The sequence below is a fragment of the Lepidochelys olivacea genome, assembly GCF_965140295.1.
Source record: "Lepidochelys olivacea isolate rLepOli2 genome assembly, chromosome: 4".
NCBI lineage: Eukaryota > Metazoa > Chordata > Testudines > Cheloniidae > Lepidochelys > Lepidochelys olivacea.
This window is the reverse complement of record NC_140414.1, coordinates 135,064,309-135,085,412: the sequence shown is the minus strand read 5'-3', so window position 1 is coordinate 135,085,412 and position 21,104 is coordinate 135,064,309. Positions and strand designations below refer to the sequence as shown.

Below are 21,104 nucleotides of genomic sequence, written 5' to 3'. Positions count from 1 at the left end.
ACTCCTTGCAGCCAAAAGTGGGTACACTATCAGTCAGCAACTTAATAAACCATTGCTTGTCCCAGATTTTTCCAGAGGGTGCAAGTTTGAATAGGGTGAGAGGGAGGAAGGCCTAGAAATTGATTTTGGGATTTGGAGGTCCTTTTATGACTATTCTTGCCTACGGAATTCATTGAATAATTAGATCCGTTGGAAAGAGGCTTTGATAAGTATGACTATATAAAGTAAGAAGTACTTGAATTCAAATTCACTTGAATAAGAGCGCTGTCACAGGTTAGAAACTGACCAAAGGACAATAAAGAAAGGGTAATGGTGCATAACAGTATGTTGAGGGGAAGGTCCACGCATTATCTCTGAGGCAGCCTGTCTTGGTCTTGCCACCCGCTCATTTTGTTAAGCTCTCGAATTGGAGATTTTCATTGTCTTTAGCCTTTAGGAAATGCGGTAATCCTAAAGAGACTTGCACTAGAGCAATGGTGGGAAACCTGTGGCCTGCACACAGCCTGTTGAGGTAATCCACGGGTGGGCCACAAGACAGTTTGTTTACATTGACCGTCTGCAGGCATGGCCACTCCCAGCTCCCATAGGCCAGGAACGGTGAACCGCAGCCACTGGGAGCTGCGGGTGGCCGTGCCTGCAGACGATCAATATAAACAAACTGTCTCGTAGCCTGCCAGCAGATTACCCTGATAGGCCGCAGGTTGCCCACCACTGCACTAGAGGAACCAACTATTTTTCTAGGTTTTTCCCTAAGCTACCTGGGGGTGCTGTGCTGGGGAGGAGGAAAGCACTTGGGAAAATGGAGAGCTCAGAGTCCAATCTATTCTGTATTTCCCCTTTTTGACTGCTTCCCACACTCCTCTAATACCCTACCTTTTCCTGCTCCTGCTGTGGCATCTTGTCCCTTCCTAAAACTGGAAAACAGCAGGAGCAAACACAAGCTGCTGCTATGTGCTTGAGGACCTGACACATTCAATGAGCAAGTGAATGTGAGTCACTAGCTTGAGTCTGACCCACTGAGGTGTGTGTGAGCTCTTCTGGCTTCTTGGAGGGAACAGGGAAAGGAGGTGAAGCAGTTCTGTCAGAGAAAAGGCAACGTGTATACAAATCTGCCGAGTTAAGTTTGAGCTGAAAGTGCCAAATCAGGCTTACTCCTGGGGGAATTCTGCGCCACTGCACATGCACAGAATTCATGTCCCTGCAGATTTCTTTGCTTCCCCGCAGAAAAATGACTTTGACGGGGAAGCAAAGGGAAGCCACAAGAGAGGTCATGCGACTCTCCCCAGCATTATGTTTCGGGTGCCTAAGGCAGCCGGCAGAGAGGTAAATTGCTGTGGGGTAGGGGGCAGGACTGGAGAAGACTGGTGGCTCCTGCCCTGCACCGGTCTCAGCTGCTAGTCCTGGCTGGGCTGGGGAGAATGGGACCTCCTCTTCCCCTGTACAGCATCTGGGGCTGGGTCAGACTCACCCCCAGATTTCTCCCCAAACTGCAGGAAGCTCTGCAAACAATCCACCTCTCCCCTGCTTTCTGCATCCATCACTCCTCAGCTGCGGAGGAAGAGATCACTGTATGGGGAGCTTCTCCCTCATCCACGCAACCCCTGTGCATTCAGACCCCCTCATATCCAGAAACCCCCCCTCCTCTGCCCCCCTAGCCCCACTCCCTCTGCACCTGGACCATCCCAACAACCCACCCGTACGCAGATGCCCACCCTGTTGAGCCCCAACCATCTGCACCTGGACCCTCCACTGAATCCCCCCCCACAACCTCTTCTCCCCCCCCGCAAAGGACCCCCTGCAAAGTCCCATTACTGTGGCACCCAGAACCCCCCTGCATCCAGATCCGAGCCACCCGCACCCAGATTGCCCTACATAGAACCCTTTCAACCCACTCAGGGATCCCCCCACACTAAGCTCCTTCACACTTGGATCCTGTGTTGCTGAGCCTGCCTGCTCACACCTGGTGCACCTGGCATGGAGGGGCAGGGCCCTGGGGTGTTTCTGGGGCAGGCCCGGTCCTTGCACTGTGTCAGGGTTGGGTGCAGCCTCACCACAGAGTCCGTGTCCTTGGGTGGGGGAGCTGTAGAGTGATCTCCCCCCTCTGTGCAGCCAGTGGCCTGTGCTCCCCAGTGCCATGCTGGAGCCTCCACATTTATTTGACAAATAAAATATGCAGATTTTTTGGCACAGAATTTTTAATTTTTTGGTGCAGAATGCCCCCAGGAGTACAGGGTGTAGTCTCCTTCCCCATGTCCCCAAAACCAGCATGCAGGGAGCATTTGACAGCTTGCTACATGCAACTCGTCTCCTTTAAAAAGGGATGAAGTTCTGGGGAGTGGATGAAATGCCTTGCTTGGAGGAGGCAGAATTTTACTCGCTGCTGTTTCAGGTCTTGCAAAAAGTTGAAGTTGAGGAGTCTCTGTGCATAGAAGGGAAGCTAAGCAAACACCGTCTCTACCAAATCAAATTTTATTTCCTGCCATATGAATACTATCGGGAGGAGAAGTGTCTGAAGCCGAGGGACATCTTATACTTCATGGAAACACGGTCAGTTCACTTTCAAATCCTTCCGCTGTTCACTCTTCACTCATTCCGTCTGCATAGTCCTAAATTCATTCTAGGCTGCAGGATCTCGCCAGGGCTGCTTGAGGCTTCCAATTTTGGACACTTATGAAGGGATCTGTGCAGTACTGTCTATACAGCTGTTTGCTCGGTTAACAAAGGGATTTAAATTAAGAATGGCAAAGGTTTCAAAATAATAAACGGTAGAGATCTGCACATGCATTACATAGCTAGTCTGTATGGGTGGGTAGCGAATTTTCAACTGTTCTCTACTGTCACGCCTAAAGAATAATCTGTATAATCAACCCCCTCTTCCGCTTGTGTAGTATCTATTGCAGGCAGGATTGTTGAATTATAAAGGATTCCACGACTCTCTGACCAAATAGGAACTTTCTTACATCAATAACATTTCAGGAGAGGCTGATTTTCAGTGTTTATTACCAAATGTGGTGTGGCTGAGAGCAGATGGTTTATCTGGGGAGACTGATCCCTTCCATCAGATCTTAATCCAAACTTTACATATACAGTAAAAGAAAACCCAAGAGGAACCATGCTGCAGTTGTTTTGAAAACTGTTTGGGTTTTGTGTGACAAAGGAGGCTTCACCATTCCAGCATTCTTTGTTCTTCCCTCAGGCAGTGTTAGCTCAGACTGAGATCTTTGGAAAAAAAAAAAAAAGTCTTGACTGCTCTCACTGCTAAAAAAAAAATGTGATGATAAACCAGCAGCACTGAAAACTGCTCTCCTACCCCTCTTTCGGTTTGATAGCCCACTGATCTTGATGGGTGAGCTAATTGTTTGTTTAAGCTTTGGATAGGTAATTTCATGTGTAACTGAAAGACACACATCATCATTCTTGGAAAGAAAAAAAAGGTGGGGGAGGAAAAGCAAAATAATTTGTCTCACCTTAAAAGTCCTTTTAAATGCATCAACGAGTTTGTCCTCTGCTTCTGAATTGACTGGCTTCCTGAATAGCACATATGCATCTTGCAATGCCTGGAAGATGATTATGGTACTTCTGAGCTTGGAGATTTTGCACTGCATTTTCTTTTAGATTCTTTAAAATCTTGCTGGAAACAATTAAAAGGAAGAGTGCAAAGCTGGCGTCTTTCAACGTGGTCAATACTCGTAAAGCAACTCGGAGGGATCTAGATGGCAGTGGTGGAGAATCCCAAGAAAACCAGGTGGGGGGAAAATTAGTTTCTTAGAAAATCCCTTCACATTTTTCTTTGTGAGCTCAGCACATCATTAAAATGCTATTATCCATAGAATGCTAATGCTTGTCACGTATAGTGCTTTATATGACTATACAAATACTGTCTCCATTTTTGAAGCACTAATAATTCTCTAACGGTGCCCTTTATGTATATACCACCTCTGTATTTTTATAAAAACCAGTCTTATTGACAAGGATCTGAAAAGCCAATTTGGTGACACACGCTGCTCAGAATAACATTCCCAGAGAGTGGCACGGAAATGAATAGCTTACTATAGTTTGGCAAACTAAGGTCTACTAAACTCCCATGTCCCTTAGGATTTACTGGATGAAAGTGCCCAGTTGACTTTAGCCCCAGTGATTGCTGCCCTCACTTCGCTCTTGGGTTGAGGACCTAAGGGAGCAGCATTTTTCAAAGCCTGCTGGCCAGCTCTGTTTCATCTGAAGGCTTTGGGTGTTCGCTAAACAGGGTGATAGTGGATGTATCCTCGACAGACTTGTCTCTTGTTTAATGCCTGAAAGTATCACCAACTGGACATTGTTGCTCCTGTATAAGAGGATTCTGAGTGTGACTTGATGAACTGAATATTCGTCCACTTACATTGAAAACAGTCTCAGGTGGAAGGATAGGATAATGTTGCATTCCATAGGTTTAGCAGAGTGCTTTTATTTCAGGGGAAGCTTCCAAGTGGTCAGGCTTTTTCTTGTCCAACGTTGGGACCAGAATCAAAATACAGAATCTGCTTGTGCTTCTCACTTGTAACTGTTCTCCAGGCACAGGATGATCATGAAGCTGATGAGGAGGAAGCAGGGAGGCTCATTGATGGTGAAGCAGATGAAGGGGATGCTGATGCTACAGATACAAAACGAAGAGAGAAGCAGGAAGAAGAGGTAATGACTTTGGGACCAATTCTAGGGAGGTGCTGAAGACCGCAACTGCCATTGACTTCATTAGAGCTGGTTCAGAGAATTTCCATCAAAGCAAAATGTCAAACAAAAATGGGAAAGAAATTGTGAAAACTTTTTCCTGTTTTTTGATCAGCTCTGTGCTTTGGTGGGAGTAGAAAGTACTTAGCATCCCTGGGGATTTGGCCTATTCTGTGAAATCGTTGGCCTGGAACCTCACCTAGCATCAGAGATTAGGTATAAACCACCTTGTCAATCTGGACACCATCTGTCCAGTATTCCTTAGTCTGATAGACCAAAAAATAGAAATTAGAGATGACAAAGACTTGGTGGATTTTCTAGTCCATCCCCTGCTGATGCAGGATTGATGCATCTGGTAGTCAAGTTGTCCTTGCTGTAATTCAATCTAAATTTACTTAATTTCATCCCATTACTTCAATTTATAACCCTTCTACAGAATTCTACAAACCCCTCTTTGTGTGTTTATATTGTATAGTTATTATTTAAGACAGATAGCTATCATTTCAGCATAAGGGTGAACCAGTTGAAATATGTGGAGTTCCTTTAGAGTCACTCATAGAAGCATTGCTCTCTTCCCAGAATCCTTGAGGAAACAGCCATATTTTGCACGATGGTGGTGTACATTTATATATGTGTGTGTGTATATGAGATGCAGTCTGAAGTTAATAAGGCTTAGTAAAACTTATCATGCTGAGAAATCATGTCACTATTGCAAAGAAATTGAGACTAAAATGAATACGTACCACTGTCTTTATAGGCAAAACCTGCCTTTTGAAGGGTTAAAAGTGAACTTCATGTCAACCTGTCTATCAGGAAGATCACTTCCACAGTGAGGGGTTTGTGTGAACAAAACTGCTTCCTGCAGTGCTCTCCACATATATGGGGTCTAGATTGGATTTTAAGCATATAATCTCTGTGCAGGTTGATTATGAGAGCGAGGAAGAGAACAGTGAGGAAAATGGTGATGAAAATCCAGAAGAGGACGAAGGCATGTTGAATGATGATAAAAGGGCTGAGGATGCTGAAGAAGGGGTTCAGAATGAATCTAATTTTCAGACTAAAAAAGAAAAAGGAGCCAAACTAGAGCATTCAACACAGCTAAGAGTTAGTGCTGTGCTGAGCAGTCATCCATCTATAGTCAACTATGCATATGATACAGAAAGTGAGCTCTGGTGTGAGGTAAGATGGTGGTGACTGGAAAACTTCTGCATCTGTGTGTGTGCGTGCGCGCGTGCGTGTATTGATGTCTTCAAAGCTACAGTGCACAGTTACTATAATTCAAAGAATAAATAAATCTCTCTAGTAGAATGCTGCTGCTCTTTCTCAGCACTACTGTTATTAACTTGCGGCTAGGTCTATCCAGCTCATGCATGTAAGCAGGTATTTCCTGGCTGTAGATTTTAAATTACAGGAACTGGAAGTGTTTTGTCTAGTGGCAATTAACAAGTTTTCATTCTGCCTCAGGCTTTTTATTTAATACACACCTAGGTCTTTCCATATGAGGGATGATGGTTGACATTACCATGGGAGACTATTTGGGTGTGCTGTAAAGGTGTAAAAGCAAGGCAACAATAGGCTTTGTGTGTGTGTTCAGAGCAGGGAAACCTGCATAATCTTCCAAGTGCATGGCCAGCAAAGGAGACGCATGTTAATTGGGGTATGTGAAGCGAGCATGCAGCTTTGCGGCTGTAAGAAGATTGGGCTTAATTGGACTGAGCAGCAGGTAAAGGGATCCTCTGTGTGGCTGAAACAAGAGCGAAATTGTTTAGAGATCATGTCAGTAAGGCCTTGGCTGCTGTGTGAGAGTGAATAGGCCTGGAGTGTATTGTTTCCTGTTAATACCCATCTGTTGGAAAACCTATCAGGATCTGGGGCAAAAAATGGGATTGGTCCTGCTTTGAGCAGGGGGTTGGACTAGATGATCTCCTGCGGTCCCTTCCAACCCTGATATTCTGTGATTCTGTGATCTATCCATTTGTAAATAAATGAGTACTAGGATAAATGTGTTTTTGTAAATCTTTTTCCCCTAAAAAGAAATAACCCAGTGTTTGAGCCTATACCTCCCTGCCCTCTGACTCAGCCCAACGCTGCATTGTTCTTCTTCTTCTAGGTTTCACTGAAGCTTCCTCTGATGAAAGCATACTTTGACCTCTCCTCCATCCTAACGTCCCTCATGCAGAACACAATTGTCCATGAGACAAGAGGGATCACGCGGTGCTTCTTAAATGAAAGCACCAATAAGAAAGGAGAGAAAGAATTTGTTTTAAACACCGAGGGAATAAACCTCCCAGAGCTGTTCAGATATGCTGATGTATGTAATGTGTTTATAACCCCTGAGATGTCTGTAATTGTTGTGTAATGTTCTAGGGAAAAACCTGGGAGGCGGGCACCTACCTCCTCCATTGACTTTCAGTGGGTGCTGGGCACCTAATTGCTTTTTGACCCTCTGGAAATCTCCTCCCAGCAGGTTCAAAATGTATGTGCCATGTCTCCCTCAAGCGAACCCTTAAGTCACTTTTTGATCTCTTCGGATGGACTTTTGTGCAGAGCCACAGAGTATCTTATTGCCAAGATAATGACCAGAGAGGCTCCACTCTCCTTGCAGCTGTCTCTGAAAGTGTTACTTGAGGAAGCTCTCCCATCTAAGTGAATCACAGTAGTTGAAGATGAATAGATCTGTTATGCTGCCTACCCCATCTCCTTACAAGTTCAGGATTGTTGCATGCAGTGTAAGCTCCAGTGCTTTGTCTGAGAGTTTCAAATGCCCCAAGCATCGTGCTCTCCACTATGTAAGAGACATTTCCATAGTCTAATAGATCTCATTGTTGGGAATTTCATCCGAAATTATGTTTTTTTCTTTGCTGAATTTCCATCCCTTACATCTGATGATGTAAATGATGATGATGTTGACCTGGGTATAAAACTATATGTACGTTTTCTCCATGGCTAATGCTGTGCCTGCATCTGATCACTTTGTAATTGACTATACTGGCCCTCCTTGAGGTAATTTGAGCAAGTGGAGAATTGGAGAAAAATTATCCCAGTTTATCTGGGGGAGGTACAGTAACTGCTGTAATAACTTTCACCTATCTTCCTTGCCTCCAGCTTTTGGACCTAAGTCGGCTTTATTCCAATGACATTCATGCAATGGCTAAGACCTATGGAATCGAGGCTGCCCTGAGGGTGATTGAAAGGGAAATTAAAGATGTGTTTGCTGTGTACGGTAAGATATTGTTGTTAGATCAGCTGAGTTAGTCTTGTGATTCATCTGATTTTCATTAAGATGGGAAAACTTCACCTCTGGAAATAGGTTTGGAAAGTGACCTCTTCGCATTAGCTACTCCTTCACTTGTGTATTTTCAGTCTCTTCTTTGAATCTATAATTGATGTATCTAACTTCTCATATTGAATTCGTCCTCATGATATGTGAGCATCTTCTCTGAGATAATTCTCTTGTTTAACTGATTGGTTTCCATTTATTCCTCAGTAAAATCACTGGAGGATATTGACGCTATATTTTCTCTTTTTATATATATATATATATATATATATATATATATATATATATATATATATCGTCAATATCCTCCATTGATTTTAATGTAAAATATTATGATGGCATTGTCCATTGAAACTGTTAAGGTGAAATGGCTAATGCCAACTGAAGTGCCTGCATAGATTTGTCTTTCAGCACTAACTGGCCCATGTCTTACTATGAATTACAGCCCGTGAAAAGAGGGAAGGCTGTTTTGGACGACTGCTGGTCCGCAATTGCCTCTGTAGTAGCTGTTCACTAATATCCCCATTTTTATTAATGCCTAGCTTTTTGTGCTATTTAAGAGCCCTGGGATATATGTTGGTAGAGGCTGTTAACAGACTTCACCATCACACTGTATAAATGTCCGAAGCTCCATCGTAATTATGTGGTGTACACCTGCTGGGGTAAAGCCTCCGACCTCCTGCACATGTGTAGTAATTCCCCAATAACAAAGCTCTGATGATCCGCTGCACAGGATTTAGGGGTAACCATGTGGGGAGGCAGGGGGCAGAGGTCTGTACTGTAGCGGCTGGACCAGAAATGACTTATCCAACTTTGGCTGAACAAAGATGATGTGTGTGTTATTGCTATCTTTTTTTTAAAAAAAAAAAAATGTACTGCCCCAAAAGACCAGCATACTGTTATCATACATGATGATACATTCGGGTAGCTAAGGCACAATTATCATTATAGGCCCTCTGCAAATCCATTATTTCATGCAATAAAGAGGAGGTCTGATAGTGTTGCAGCGAATGGTTGATGCCAGTTACTGAAAGGAGAAGCTCCACTGCATCATTAGTAACTTAACTTGTGTCGTGGTGAAGGAAATAAAGAGATTTTCTCCCCTTCCCCTCCCACAGCTCCATTGATTAGACTATAGGGATTTAACTTAGTGCTGGTTAGTTCTTGAATGTTCTCATGTTCCCTTTTCCTGCATTGTCAGGTATTGTGGTAGATCCTCGGCACCTTTCTCTTGTGGCAGATTACATGTGTTTTGAAGGTGTTTACAAACCGCTGAATCGTTTTGGAATGCAGTCCAACTCCTCCCCTCTGCAACAGATGACGTTTGAAACCAGCTACAAATTTTTGAAGGAAGCAACAATGATGGGTAAATAGTTTTAGTTGGAATTATAAGACTGCTGCTGCATTTCACATCTGCTTGGTTTCCCTTTATAACTCTCCACTCTATTGAGATATTTAACTACATTTTAAAACTCTCTACAGAGAGCTCCTTGCATGTCAAAAAGTTTGAGATAAATTGGGATGCTCTTTTTAATATAGTGATGACAGCTGAAATAAGAAGCCTCTCCCATGGGGTGGTTTGTGGAGTCTAACGTTCTTTCAAGAACCAGATAATGCTTGTCTATAATACCTTGAAGATCTGGCCTTTCTTCTCTGTCTACACCGTTAAAACTCTCTTCCAAGTCCTTCTCTCATGGCTATATTGTATCCTCTGTCTGGCCTGCTATAACTTTTTCCATTCAAATCAATTCAACATTCTGCCAAAATCATCTTCCTAGTTTGTTGCTCTGAAAGCATTTGTTCCCCTCTTTTCACCAGTGGCTTCTCCTTGTTCACTGTTTCAAACATAAGCCGCTTGTCTGTATTCCTTTAATAGGTTATCCCCGTTCTACCTAGCTGCTCTAACTTGTCACATATTAGCCAGACCTTCATTTTGTCAACATCCCCAGCTTTCACCACCTATCAATCAGCTTCTTTTTCAGACTCTTTAATGCTTTCTTCCTTGCTACCTATATAAATGGGAAAAGCTCCCCAACAAAATCTGTTCCACCATTACCTTCACCTCCTTTTGTCTGTGGACAGACACAAGTTAAGGGTGTAGGATCACTCCTTAACACTGAATATACTGGTAAGAGACAGAAGATCATTTTTTAAAGTTTAGAAAGATGATTAATATTAAACTGCACTGTGCACATGGCAATCTGCAAAGGCAAAAGTGTAAATACAGGATTAAATTGAATAAAGAAGGGGTATGCCACATTGTTTCTTCCTGTATTTATATATTTAGCATCCTAGGTGGATTTAGAAATAACATATGATCCCTGCCAAGTGAACATCAATCTTATTTAAACAGGTAACATCACAAATAAACACATGAAATAATGGAAGTAACAAAAGGGCATAAGGGGTCAGTGGAAAGTGCTGTAGGGTGTTTAGGAGTGGAGCGGTAGATCTGGAAGTTGTTGGCAGCATTCAGATGGAAATTGAAGTCATGGACTGGATTATGGTGGTGTCAATTGAATTTACAACAAATTAGATGCAGTCAACTGGATGGTCTTCTGTCATTTCTGTGGGATTAAATACATGTAACCTTTTGTCCTTGCAGTGAGGAGTACTGAAAGTACATAGCATAGTGGGTGGTGCTTGATGTTCCCGTCTCTGCTACAGCTGTGCAAGCGAATAGCTGCCTCTGATGTCAGTCAGAAATAAAGCCTCTTTGTTAGCTTATTACATAAGACAGTCATAACTGTTCTATTTCCCCATGTGATGTTAACAAAGCAAATAGTTGTTCTTTGAACATTTGTCTACGTGGATTTCATTTCTGGTGTATATGTGCCCCAAGCATGCAAAATCAGATTCTTTTGTCCTGCAGTGCCCTAAGTCTCCTTTTGGGCCCCTATCCAAGGGTCCAGCTGTCCCTCGGTTCCTTCTTGCTGCCTCTGACATCTGTGAACTTTTGTGATCTTTCTTAGGCTAGTAATGGTGGTTTCTCTTGTTGTTATACTCCTGTTGGCATTTAAAAAACCACTTTTTTCCTAATAGATTAAGGGACACCCCCTCACCCCCACAGGATCTAGCTACTATGTCTGAGACAACGTCCCAGGGCTTTAAAGCTGCCCCTCTTGTGACATAGCTGTTCTGCTCAGTGACAGGCTTTCTTGTGCCATTTTTGCCTCTGAGAGGAGCACGCTGTTGTTAGATTCTGAGTCTGTTGCCCTTTCCCTCACTCAATAAGAGCCTCTTCAAAACTTGAGACAGAAGGGCGCACTAAGCCTGAACCAGGCCTTCTCAGCTAGTGCTCCTGTGTGCTGTGGCTGTACTCCAAGCTCCTGGGCTCACTTTTCATTGAAGAGATCAAATCCTTTGACCAGATAGAGCCAAAACCTCTTCCACCTAACCTTCAGAAAGGGGTAGGAAGGAAGAATGAGCACAGGCATAGGTCACCCTCTCGGATACCAATGAGGCAAAAACCACACCAGGTTATTGTGTTGCTTCATGCCACTCAGCCAAAAGCCAGTCACAGCCCAAATTGGGTCCTCCGATGCTAAACCCATTGTAATGCCTGAATCTGTCATCCACGCTTCTCCCAGGACCAAACTCTCTCAATACCAATATTGACACACTTGGTGCTGAGTACTCTGGTGCCCGTGACTCCAGTACCTATCTCTACAGTGCAGATGTTTCTCAAGACATCTTGTGAGGATTGTGCAACCAGAATCATCCTTGCCCTCTTCTTCTGCCATTAGAGGTCCTTCTGCTTCAATACTGATCATTAACACTACAGTGGTATAGATGAGTGCTCCAGCTTATGTTGTGGGCTTGGGGTTCAAGATCACCAAAGGATACAAGATAGGGTAGTTTCTCCTTTAGAGGAGAACTATTCTTCTGAATATAATAGAGATGTCTCCATTCACCTCAGTCTCACTTATGAGCCTTCCTGGCCTGCTGGGGAATCCAGGAATCACCCTTACAAATACAGACACTATGGATTGTGTGGGGGACGTTCAACCACCCCACCTCACAAGACCTGCAGCTCCTTACCCCTACAATATACAGTCTTGGCCTTGGAATACCTTCCTCTATTTCCTTCCACTGCAAAACATGGTAGGTCCACTCAGTCAGTCGGTACAGCCCCACCACCTGCACCAGCGAGAACATGACGGTGAGGAGAAATACCTGCAGAAAATGGAAGAGCCACCAGGGGAGAAGTAGTTTCCAGCGCAGGAGGCCTTCTGCCTCTCCTCCTCTGCTGAACATTCCACATCTAGCTCACAACAGCAACTTTGACACCATCGAGACTTGATCAAACCATTACCCTCCTCACCTCACCTTTTTTTATTCTGGAAGGCTCGGACCCTGATCACCCTGGACCAATCTGGGACTCACCATCAACTGAGAAGTCCAAAGTGTTGCTGATGAAAGGATAGTATGCTTACAGGAGCTGAGTTAGATTTGAGACCATCAAGAGTTTATCTACCACAAAATAGGGTCCATGTTCTGGTAGCCCTCACCCAGGGATGTCTGTAAGAGCATGCCTCAGATTTCTTGGACACATGGCCTAGTGCACTGAAGTCACACAGCATGTAAGCCTTCACGTGTGTTTCATGGAATGGTGTCTATATCTACCCAACAAACTCCACACGGACTGGCATCATCCTGTCCCCCAAGATGTCCTTTTCTTGTCACCTCTATCCATCAAGACATTTGTGACAGATTCCTCCACGCTCAGCTGGGAAGTTAATCTGGACCCCTTTCTATCTCCAGGCCTCTGATGCCTCTAGGAAACTCATCGCTGCCATAAATGGCCTGGAGCTTAGAGCCATACATCTAGCATGCACAGCACTTCTATGGCTGCTATGCAGATCCATGATCCAAGTAATAATAGACAACACAATAGCAATGTTGAATGTCTATAGATGGAGGAGCATGGTCATCGCCTCTCTCCCAAGAAGCAGTTAGTATCTAGGACTAGTATATTTGTTGTCAATTCACAATAGTGGGTCTGCACGTAGCAGGTTCACAGAATAGCCTAGCAGATGCCTATTTTCAGACATCCGCAAATGGGCTGTCAAAACTTGATCCTGAAGAAGCGTTCTTCGCAGGTGGGGATGTCCAAGAATAGACCACCTGGAACAAGAAATGCCAGGTGTTCTGTTCCATAGGGGGTTCTAACCTCCTCTTTATACCACCTACTTATGAAAACCACCTTTCTAGCAGCTGCAATATCCGCTCCAAGAACGGGAAATTCCAGCCCTTGTGGCTGTCCACTTTACTCCATGTTCCATAAAGATGGGACCTCCCCCTAGGTTTCCGATTTTCATTTAAATCAGTTGATTCACCTCCTGACTTTCTTCCTCAAGCCCCCAGGGAAGTCTAACTGCGTAACCTTGATGTGGTCAGGGCTCTTGTATACTTCCTGGGCAGGATGAGACCCGGGAGATGCTCCCCCAGGCTGTAGCATTTGCAGACAGTATTGCAGGTCAGGTTATATCTATCCAAGGGATTTCTAACTGTACTAAATCCTGTTATGAGGTATAGCTAGATTAGATCCATCTGTGCTGGGTAGAAGCTCATTTCACCAGGGCTCAAGCAACCTCTGTGGCTTCTCTAGGAAATCTGACTATTTCAGAAATGTGCAGAGCGGGTGCATGGGGATCCATCTACACTTTTACACAGCACTATTCCCTAGTTCAGGCTCCAAGATCTGATGCCTGCTTTGGAAGAGCTGTACTGTAATCCTTGTTTAAATAGGCCTCCAAGCACCCACCTCCTGACTGAGGTCTCTCCTTTGTGATCACCGGAAGTGGAATCCATGTGGACAGTCACTCAGAGAAAAAATTGTTACGTGCTTTACAGTAACTGTGGCTCTTCAAGATGCATGGTCTCCTTTCTTCTCTTCTGTGGAGTCCTGCTCCACCTGGATTTTCTGGAGAAGAAAATGAGGGATGGTTGGGCCCACTTTGCCATGTATGGCTGAGAGCCTGGGGGCGCATATGTGGGCAGGGCATCTAGAGTGTAGGTATGCCACCAAGGATGTTGCTGGCCAAAAATAATCCAATCTTGTGTATATGGGACATTTCAATGTATCTAACACTATTAATTACTACCGTAAATAGCCACAGAATTAAAGGAATTCATAGAATGTGTCTACAGTGAAAGTGATTTTAGTTCTCTTCAAATCTAGCCAAAAAGGATCTAAAACTAGTCTTCATAGGAAGAAGCTAGTAATAAAAAGGGGTGTTCTTTATTTTTGTTTGCTATATACATCGGACCCTCGCTAGAATGCGGGATTTGGGATCCATGCATGGGGACCATGTTAAAATGAATTACAATTAAAGTAATTCAATTTGGGATCCATGGCTGCGACCACGTTATATGCGAATTCACACTATGTAGACGCGCGTTCTAGCAAGGATCCGGTGTACTTCCTTAAATAAACACACACATCAACGAAATGTTTTATCAGGTGGCCTGAAGTGCTGTGTTCTCCTTTAGAACTCTGCATGCATTCTATTTTCATGTCTGTTGATAAAAAGGACTATCTTAAATTGGTTAAGAAAACAGGACCTGGTTCTCTTTTACACCAGTATAGAATAATCCTTTTCATGAGTGGCGCGTATAATTGGCTGGGGAAGGCTGTGCCTCCCCAAACAGCCCAGCGAGGCCCCTTCCTGCTGCTACTAGCCGGTTGGGGCCATGCCATGCAGCTCTTCAGGACTGTGGGGAAGAGGTGGGTGGGGTGGCTGCATGCCACTCCCCCAGGTGCTTTGGGCCTGAAGGTGCTTGGGCAACCTGGGGTTGGGGGAAGGGAGGTGGAGGGGCAGGGCCTCGGGCGGAAGGGGTGGGCCAGGCCAGGGGCTAGCCTCCCTGAGCCTGTGGTTCACCCACAGCCCATGACCCTATTGAAGTCAGAGGAGGTACTCTAGTGTAGAACTACTGTGAGAAAAAAATCAGGTCCACATTTTCCAAAGAGGTGAATTCAATCCAAACAGCAGATGGCAGCATCTGTCTGAGATGGCAGGTCTGACTTCTTTGTCAACAAAATAAATACTTGAATCATTAGCATTTTTGTAACCTGTAAAAGACCTTTGGGAATGGCCCTAATCTGATTTTTGTTGAACTCTTTGATTTAGGTGCCCATGATGAGCTGAGATCTCCTTCTGCATGCCTGGTGGTGGGAAAAGTTGTCCGAGGAGGGACTGGTTTGTTTGACCTCAAGCAACCCCTTACGTAGTGTTTTGCCTCTATTTAAAAAAAAAAATTAAGTGTGGCTATCACAAGAGATGTACGCACACTGCAGTTGTTTGCAAAGCCTCTGCTGAAATTTCCAAACCAATTAATGTTTTTGTACAAGACCATTAATGATATCTTCAGGGTGTGGAGGGATTCTATATAATGTGTATCCAGTTTTTCTCTTGATCTCTTGGGTTTGTTAACCTAACTAAATGATGTACTTTGTAAAGTATTTGATGGGAATGTTCATGCCTAAAAACTCTCCTCTGGTCTAGAACCCTTCCTTCTCTCCCTCCACCCCCTGCAGTACTGATCAAAATGAAATTATTGTTATACACTAGAGAGAGATGAACAGAGCTGTGTGTGTCTGATTAGGAGCCAGGTGTAGCTTTTAACATGTACAATTCAAAGGGGAGAGTCTGCTCGCTTATCTGAGGTGTCTGTGGTATTTCCAGTTTATCTGGATAGGCCTTGGGTACCACATTGCTCAGTCACATGATAACTGTACCTAATCTTATTTGAAATATTTTTGGGACAAACTCACAAGTGGCCTTGAGGAGCAGTGTGTTGACAGGAATGAAACTTGTGTGCTGGAGACAAGTCCTGTTCTTTTATTGTATTTATTTGTACTATACTGTTACGATTTTTAAAGAGATACAGGGCACCTTTTCCTCTTCGCTCCAGTCATTAAAAAGAGTGTGTCTGTGACAATTAATGGGCTCTCTGGGGAAGACCATGATTTGAATGCCATGTATTCGCTAGTTCTTTTAGACCATTCCAATACCTGTGCTTGCCCCAGGCAGAACTGTCCTCAGTGAAATGTTTCTCCTCCTTTGTTAAGATTTCTCTCTAGAGCATCTGGAGCAAAATGAACTGCTGTGAATGTGACTGCACAAAGCAAACATGTAACTTTATTGTAAAGCAGAGTTTAAACTTCTACAGTAAAAGCTTTTTTATCCAGCATGTTGGGGGAATGAAGGGTGCCGGTAAGTGGAAAAATTCCATTTAACTAAGAGGGAGGGAATTTGGGTATTGGGTTGGGGCGTGGGCTCTGGGAGGGAGTTTGGCTACAGGAGGGGGCTTGGGGTGCCAGATCCAGGGGCCACTCTACTTGGGTAGTTCCCTGCAAGCAGCAACCTGTCCCTGCTGTTCCTAGGCAGAAGTGCCCCTGCCCCAAGCGCCGGCTCCGCAGCTTCCACTGGCCGGGGACCGCAGCCAAGGGGAGCTGCAGGGGCAGAGGCAACGCACAGAACTGCCTAGCTGCGCATTTGCCTAGGAACAGCAGGGACAGGTAACTGCTTGCAGGGAGCCGCCTGAAGTGAGCGCCCCTTGGATCCAGCACCTTGAGCCACCTCTGGTACCCCAAACCCTTCGTGGCCGTTCCTCCGCCTAGGAACAGCAGGAACATGTTGCTGCTTCCGGGGAGCCACGCGCGGCCAGATCTTCTATGAAGATTGGAAATGCCGGTTTATAGAGCTTTCTGGTTGGTACAAGGCCGGATAACACAGCTTTTTACTGTATTTTGGTTTAAAATTATTCTGTGTAAGGGAGGATCTGTAATAAAGGACATCGTCAGATGCTGGAAAAACACCTTTGTGTAGTTTCTCTTTGCTTTTAAAGCTCGAGCATCAGCATGCAGGATCTTTTACTTCCTAACAACAAGCTAATGCAGGAGTGCCAGACTGTGATGCTGAGAGCCATGTTAGCCACTTATCAGGAATAGTTAGGGTGATGCAGTGTCCGTGTAGATGCTGTTACACTTATATTGGCTGTTGGCTGTCATTGTTGTCATAGCATGGAGCTGTGAAATTGACAAGAAAGCCAGGCTGTCACCCCGATGCAGGTGGGGGGCTCCAGCTAGAGCCGTGCTCCTAGCTGGGCTGTGCCTGCCCTTTGGGTTCTGGCTCCCCGAGTCTGGCTGCTGCCTGGGCTCCGAGCTGGGCTGCGACCACCTAGCTCCCCAGTGGGATCCCAGCTACGGCAGTGTAAGCCGGCGTGGCCATCCCTCTGGGTCTGCGGCTGAGGGAGGCCATGCCTCCTGGCAGTTTGGTCTGCCAAAGGAAGTAAAAACAAAAAGGGGGGAATTAGCGGTTCTTAGTGGGCCCCGGCCTTCAAGAGGGGCAGGGCCATAAACAGTCTGGACTCTGGCCTACAGTTTTAGCCCAGCTGTTAAACGAGGCATGGAAGCAAACAGAAGGGCTCCAGCTGGCTTGTAGTCAGGCCGAGCTGTAACAGTTTTAGCCCAACTGTTAAGCAAGGCCGGACAGCAAACAGTCAGGGCTCTGGCTTCTAGTGAGGCAGAGCTGTAACTCCAGCCCGTCTGAGGGCTCTGGCAGGGGTGAGCGCCAATCACCGTCTGTGGGGCTCAGCTAGGGCTGACTGAGGAGCGCAGGCCCCGCGGCTTAAGGAGGGGGAGTACTGACCCCACAGGGGTGAGGTGGCTGGGGGTCGCATCCCAGCTTAGAGCCCTAACAGTGGCAGAATGGTCTGCCCCTGGGTCAGCGGTGGAGTCCACCTGCAATATGCTGACCGTCTTTCTGGTGGCACCACAACCAAACGGTAGTCTGGCTCCCTTGGGCTGCTTCCTCCTCTCCCCCTTGGGTGTACCTGTATCCAGGGATCATTCTCAGTCTCCCCAGGATACTCTGCCAGGGACAGCGGTAGCAGCTTCTCAGCGTTGGGAGCGACAGGGCTCTCTGGGAGCTCAGGCTGGGCCTCAGAGTAGCGGCAGTTCCTGGTGTTCCACTCCAGCAGCGGGGAAGGAACTTCGGTCTCCTTCAGCAGGTCCCTCTAAACTCAGCTTCTGGGCCAGACTTCTATACTTCTGCTTGCTGTCCCGCCCCTCTGCTGCCAGCATGCGGGGCGTGGCCCTCCTGGTTCCATCTGCCTGGCAGCTTGCGGCGGTGTCCCCTCTGTGTCTGCCTCTGAGGGAGGCCACACCTCCTTGCGCCGCCCCCTCCCCCCCCACCCTTCATCCCAACTCCCGATCTTCAGAGCTGGTCTGGTCCTATTCCCCCAGCTGGTGTTGGAATCGTAAAGGCAAAGGGTTGGAGAGAGAGGAATCAGCATATCAGCTGGGTTTTGGTTTCTTTTATTTGCTGCAACCATTCCAGGGGAGCATGGTCGGTCATGATGATAAAGGGGTTCCCAAGAGAGAGAGTACCAGATGGCTTCTAGTGCCCATTTGATGGCCAGGGCCTTCTTTTTACATCACCGAATAATTACATTCCCACAGGAACAACTTTCAGCTCATGTACAGTACAGGGTGTTCTTCGCCTTCTGTGTCCTGCAGGAGGATAGCCCCTAGTCCGACTGCTGACGCATCAGTTTGGACTATGAAGCTATGTGTAAAGTCCAGACTGTAGAGCAATTGCAAGGATACCCTTCCATGTGCTAGTTCACTCACTAATTTGGCAGTTTTGTCCAAAGATACCAAGACTCTTTTTTCACCATCTTGGTAGGTAAATACATTATACTTCTATAGCTCTTTTCATGGTGAGAGGCACATCCATACACCCAGCAGAGCAGCAGCCAGCTAGCATACTGCACAACAGGTATGCAGGGTAGATACTGGACAAGGATCCCTATAAACATTAATATGGGGTCTAAGGTTTGGTCTGATCCGCACTGACAAAGAGCAGCTCTTTTGTGAAAGCTGAGTCTAAAAATGGCATAGCATGGATGCTTATTTTCTTTGTGACTTCATATCAGCTCAGTTTTCAAGCAGAAGCTGTTTTTCCTACAGTTGTGGAAGATCAGCTGAGCACAGAAGGATGGTGATTCAGAAGGTGGAAATAACTTTAATGTTTCTTTAAATGAACCCTTTAAATTCAGATATTACTGGGGCGGGGTGAGTCAGCTTCCCATTTTTGCAATTCGTAAGTCATCCATTGTATTCATGGGCGTGGGCCAGTATTCAGGAGACTCCTTATCTGTAACTTTTTAAAGCCTGACGCTGGTTAGAAAATAACCTTCTGCAGTAATAAGGGTACTTTCTGAATCACAGTCTAACATCTGTTTAATGATTCAGTGATGAAAATGAATGAACTGGTGCTCAGGCCCTTTTATATCTGAGCAGTGTGGTGTCTATGGATGGAATATGTCAAGTGCCCTGACATCCTCTCATCTGGATCTGGTTCTTGACAATCTAAGTGGGGTCAGCTACACTGTGATCCTTTGTGCTCCTCTAGATGCAAGAGAAGCAAATAAGATGGCAGATAGACCCTAAGTCACTAGGGCTGACACACTTGTCAGTGCATCAAATAAAGCTCCCACCAGCAGCAAAATCAGTCCCTTCCTGGATTGATGCATTGTTCAGAACTAGAACAGATAAACCAAGTCCTTTTGCCTGACATGCTCCTTTCATAAGGCTTCCGTCATGATCCTTGGCCCTACAAACCTACCCTAACAGTGAGTTCAACTGTGAAAAGTGACTGAAAGTTCAGGAAGTGTTACAATAACCTAGACGGATAAATGTTGATTGAAAAAAGGTGGTATTTGAGAGTTAGCTGGTGGGGGAAAAAGATAGGGATTTCTATACGGCATTAACTGCTTCCAAATGTATTAGTAAAAATGTAACCTGGGCACAAAAAAGAAGGTAATAATAAATTGGTGTGCTAAGTTAAAAATAAATCTCTCTCTATATATATACACAACAGCAGCGGAAACTGCCTGTCAGTAAAAAATTAAGTGTAACCATAAGTGTACTATGGTCTCAGACAACTGAAATACAGAAATAAAATCAGGGAATTAAACCAGCAGTAAAACAAATTATAGAATCACAGAAGATTAGAGTTGGAAGAGACCTCAGGAGGTCATCTAGTCCAACCCCCTGCTCAAAGCAGGACCAATCCCCAACTAAATCGTCCCAGCCAGGGCTTTGTCAAGCTGGGCCTTAAAAACCTCTAAGGATGGAGATTCCACCACCTCCGTAGGTAACCCATTCCAGTGCTTCACCACCCTCCTAGTGAAATAGTTTTTCCTAATATCCAACCTAACCCTAACCTCCCCCACTGAAACTTGAGACCATTGCTCCTTGTTCTGTCACTGAGAACAGTCTAGCTCCATCCTCTTTGGACCCCCTCTTCAGATAGTTGAAGGCTGCTATCAAATCCCCCCTCACTCTTCTCTTCTGCAGACTAAATAAGCCCAGTTCCCTCAGCCTCTCCTCATAAGTCATGTGCTCCAGCCCTCTAATCATTTTTGTTGCCCTCCACTGGACTCTTTCCAATTTTTCCACATCCTTCTTGTATGTTTGGGGCCCAAAACTGTACTCCAGATTAGGCCTCACCAACGCCGAATAGAGGGGAATGATCACGTCCCTCAATCTGCTGGCAATGCTCCTACTTACACAGCCCAAAATGCCATTAGCCGCCTTGGCAACAAGGGCACAGTGTTGACTCATATCCAGCTTCTCGTCCTCTGTAACCCTGTGACGAAGTGGGACTGTTCTTAATGTTTCCTCTGAATAGTGTGGGGGTGCCTCAGTTTCCCCTATGCAGTTCTTAAGTATCTAGGTGGTGGGGTAAGGGTGTATGATCATTGCAGAGCCCTAGAGGGCAGGTGTGTGCAGAGGACTGGACACAGAGAATGGCTGACACCCTGTTTCCTGGCAACTGATGGCCTGGGCCCTTCCCCCCTACGAGGTGAGAGCTAAAGGGTTGGAGAACAAAGGAATCAGGTGACCTCCTGGCCCGGGAAAGGGGGAAGCCCAGAGGAGGAGGGGCTGGAGGGAGTTTCAGTTTGGGGCTGGCTGAGACATGGAGTGAAGTGCAGACGTGGTTGTCTGGCTCACTGACCCCCAAAATGGACCCAGCTGAGGGGTCCTGTTCTCTGCACCTGCAAGCTCTGTTTTAGACCATGTTCCTGTCGTCTAATAAACCTCTGT

The 21,104-nt window shown here is 45.5% G+C and overlaps 1 protein-coding gene across 1 annotated transcript in view; it reads left to right on the top strand.

The window, feature by feature from the left end:
- POLR1A (RNA polymerase I subunit A) overlaps positions 1-16,807 on the top strand; it is a 56,157-nt gene extending 39,350 nt beyond the window's left edge. The window contains exons 27-34 of the mRNA XM_084626790.1: positions 2,390-2,547; positions 3,616-3,745; positions 4,552-4,668; positions 5,626-5,883; positions 6,815-7,015; positions 7,810-7,927; positions 9,186-9,350; positions 15,118-16,807. Coding sequence (XP_084482916.1) covers positions 2,390-2,547; positions 3,616-3,745; positions 4,552-4,668; positions 5,626-5,883; positions 6,815-7,015; positions 7,810-7,927; positions 9,186-9,350; positions 15,118-15,218 — 1,248 coding nt within the window. The 3' untranslated portion in view covers positions 15,219-16,807. The remainder of the gene's footprint in view (positions 1-2,389; positions 2,548-3,615; positions 3,746-4,551; positions 4,669-5,625; positions 5,884-6,814; positions 7,016-7,809; positions 7,928-9,185; positions 9,351-15,117) is intronic.
- The last annotated feature ends 4,297 nt before the right edge of the window (positions 16,808-21,104 follow it).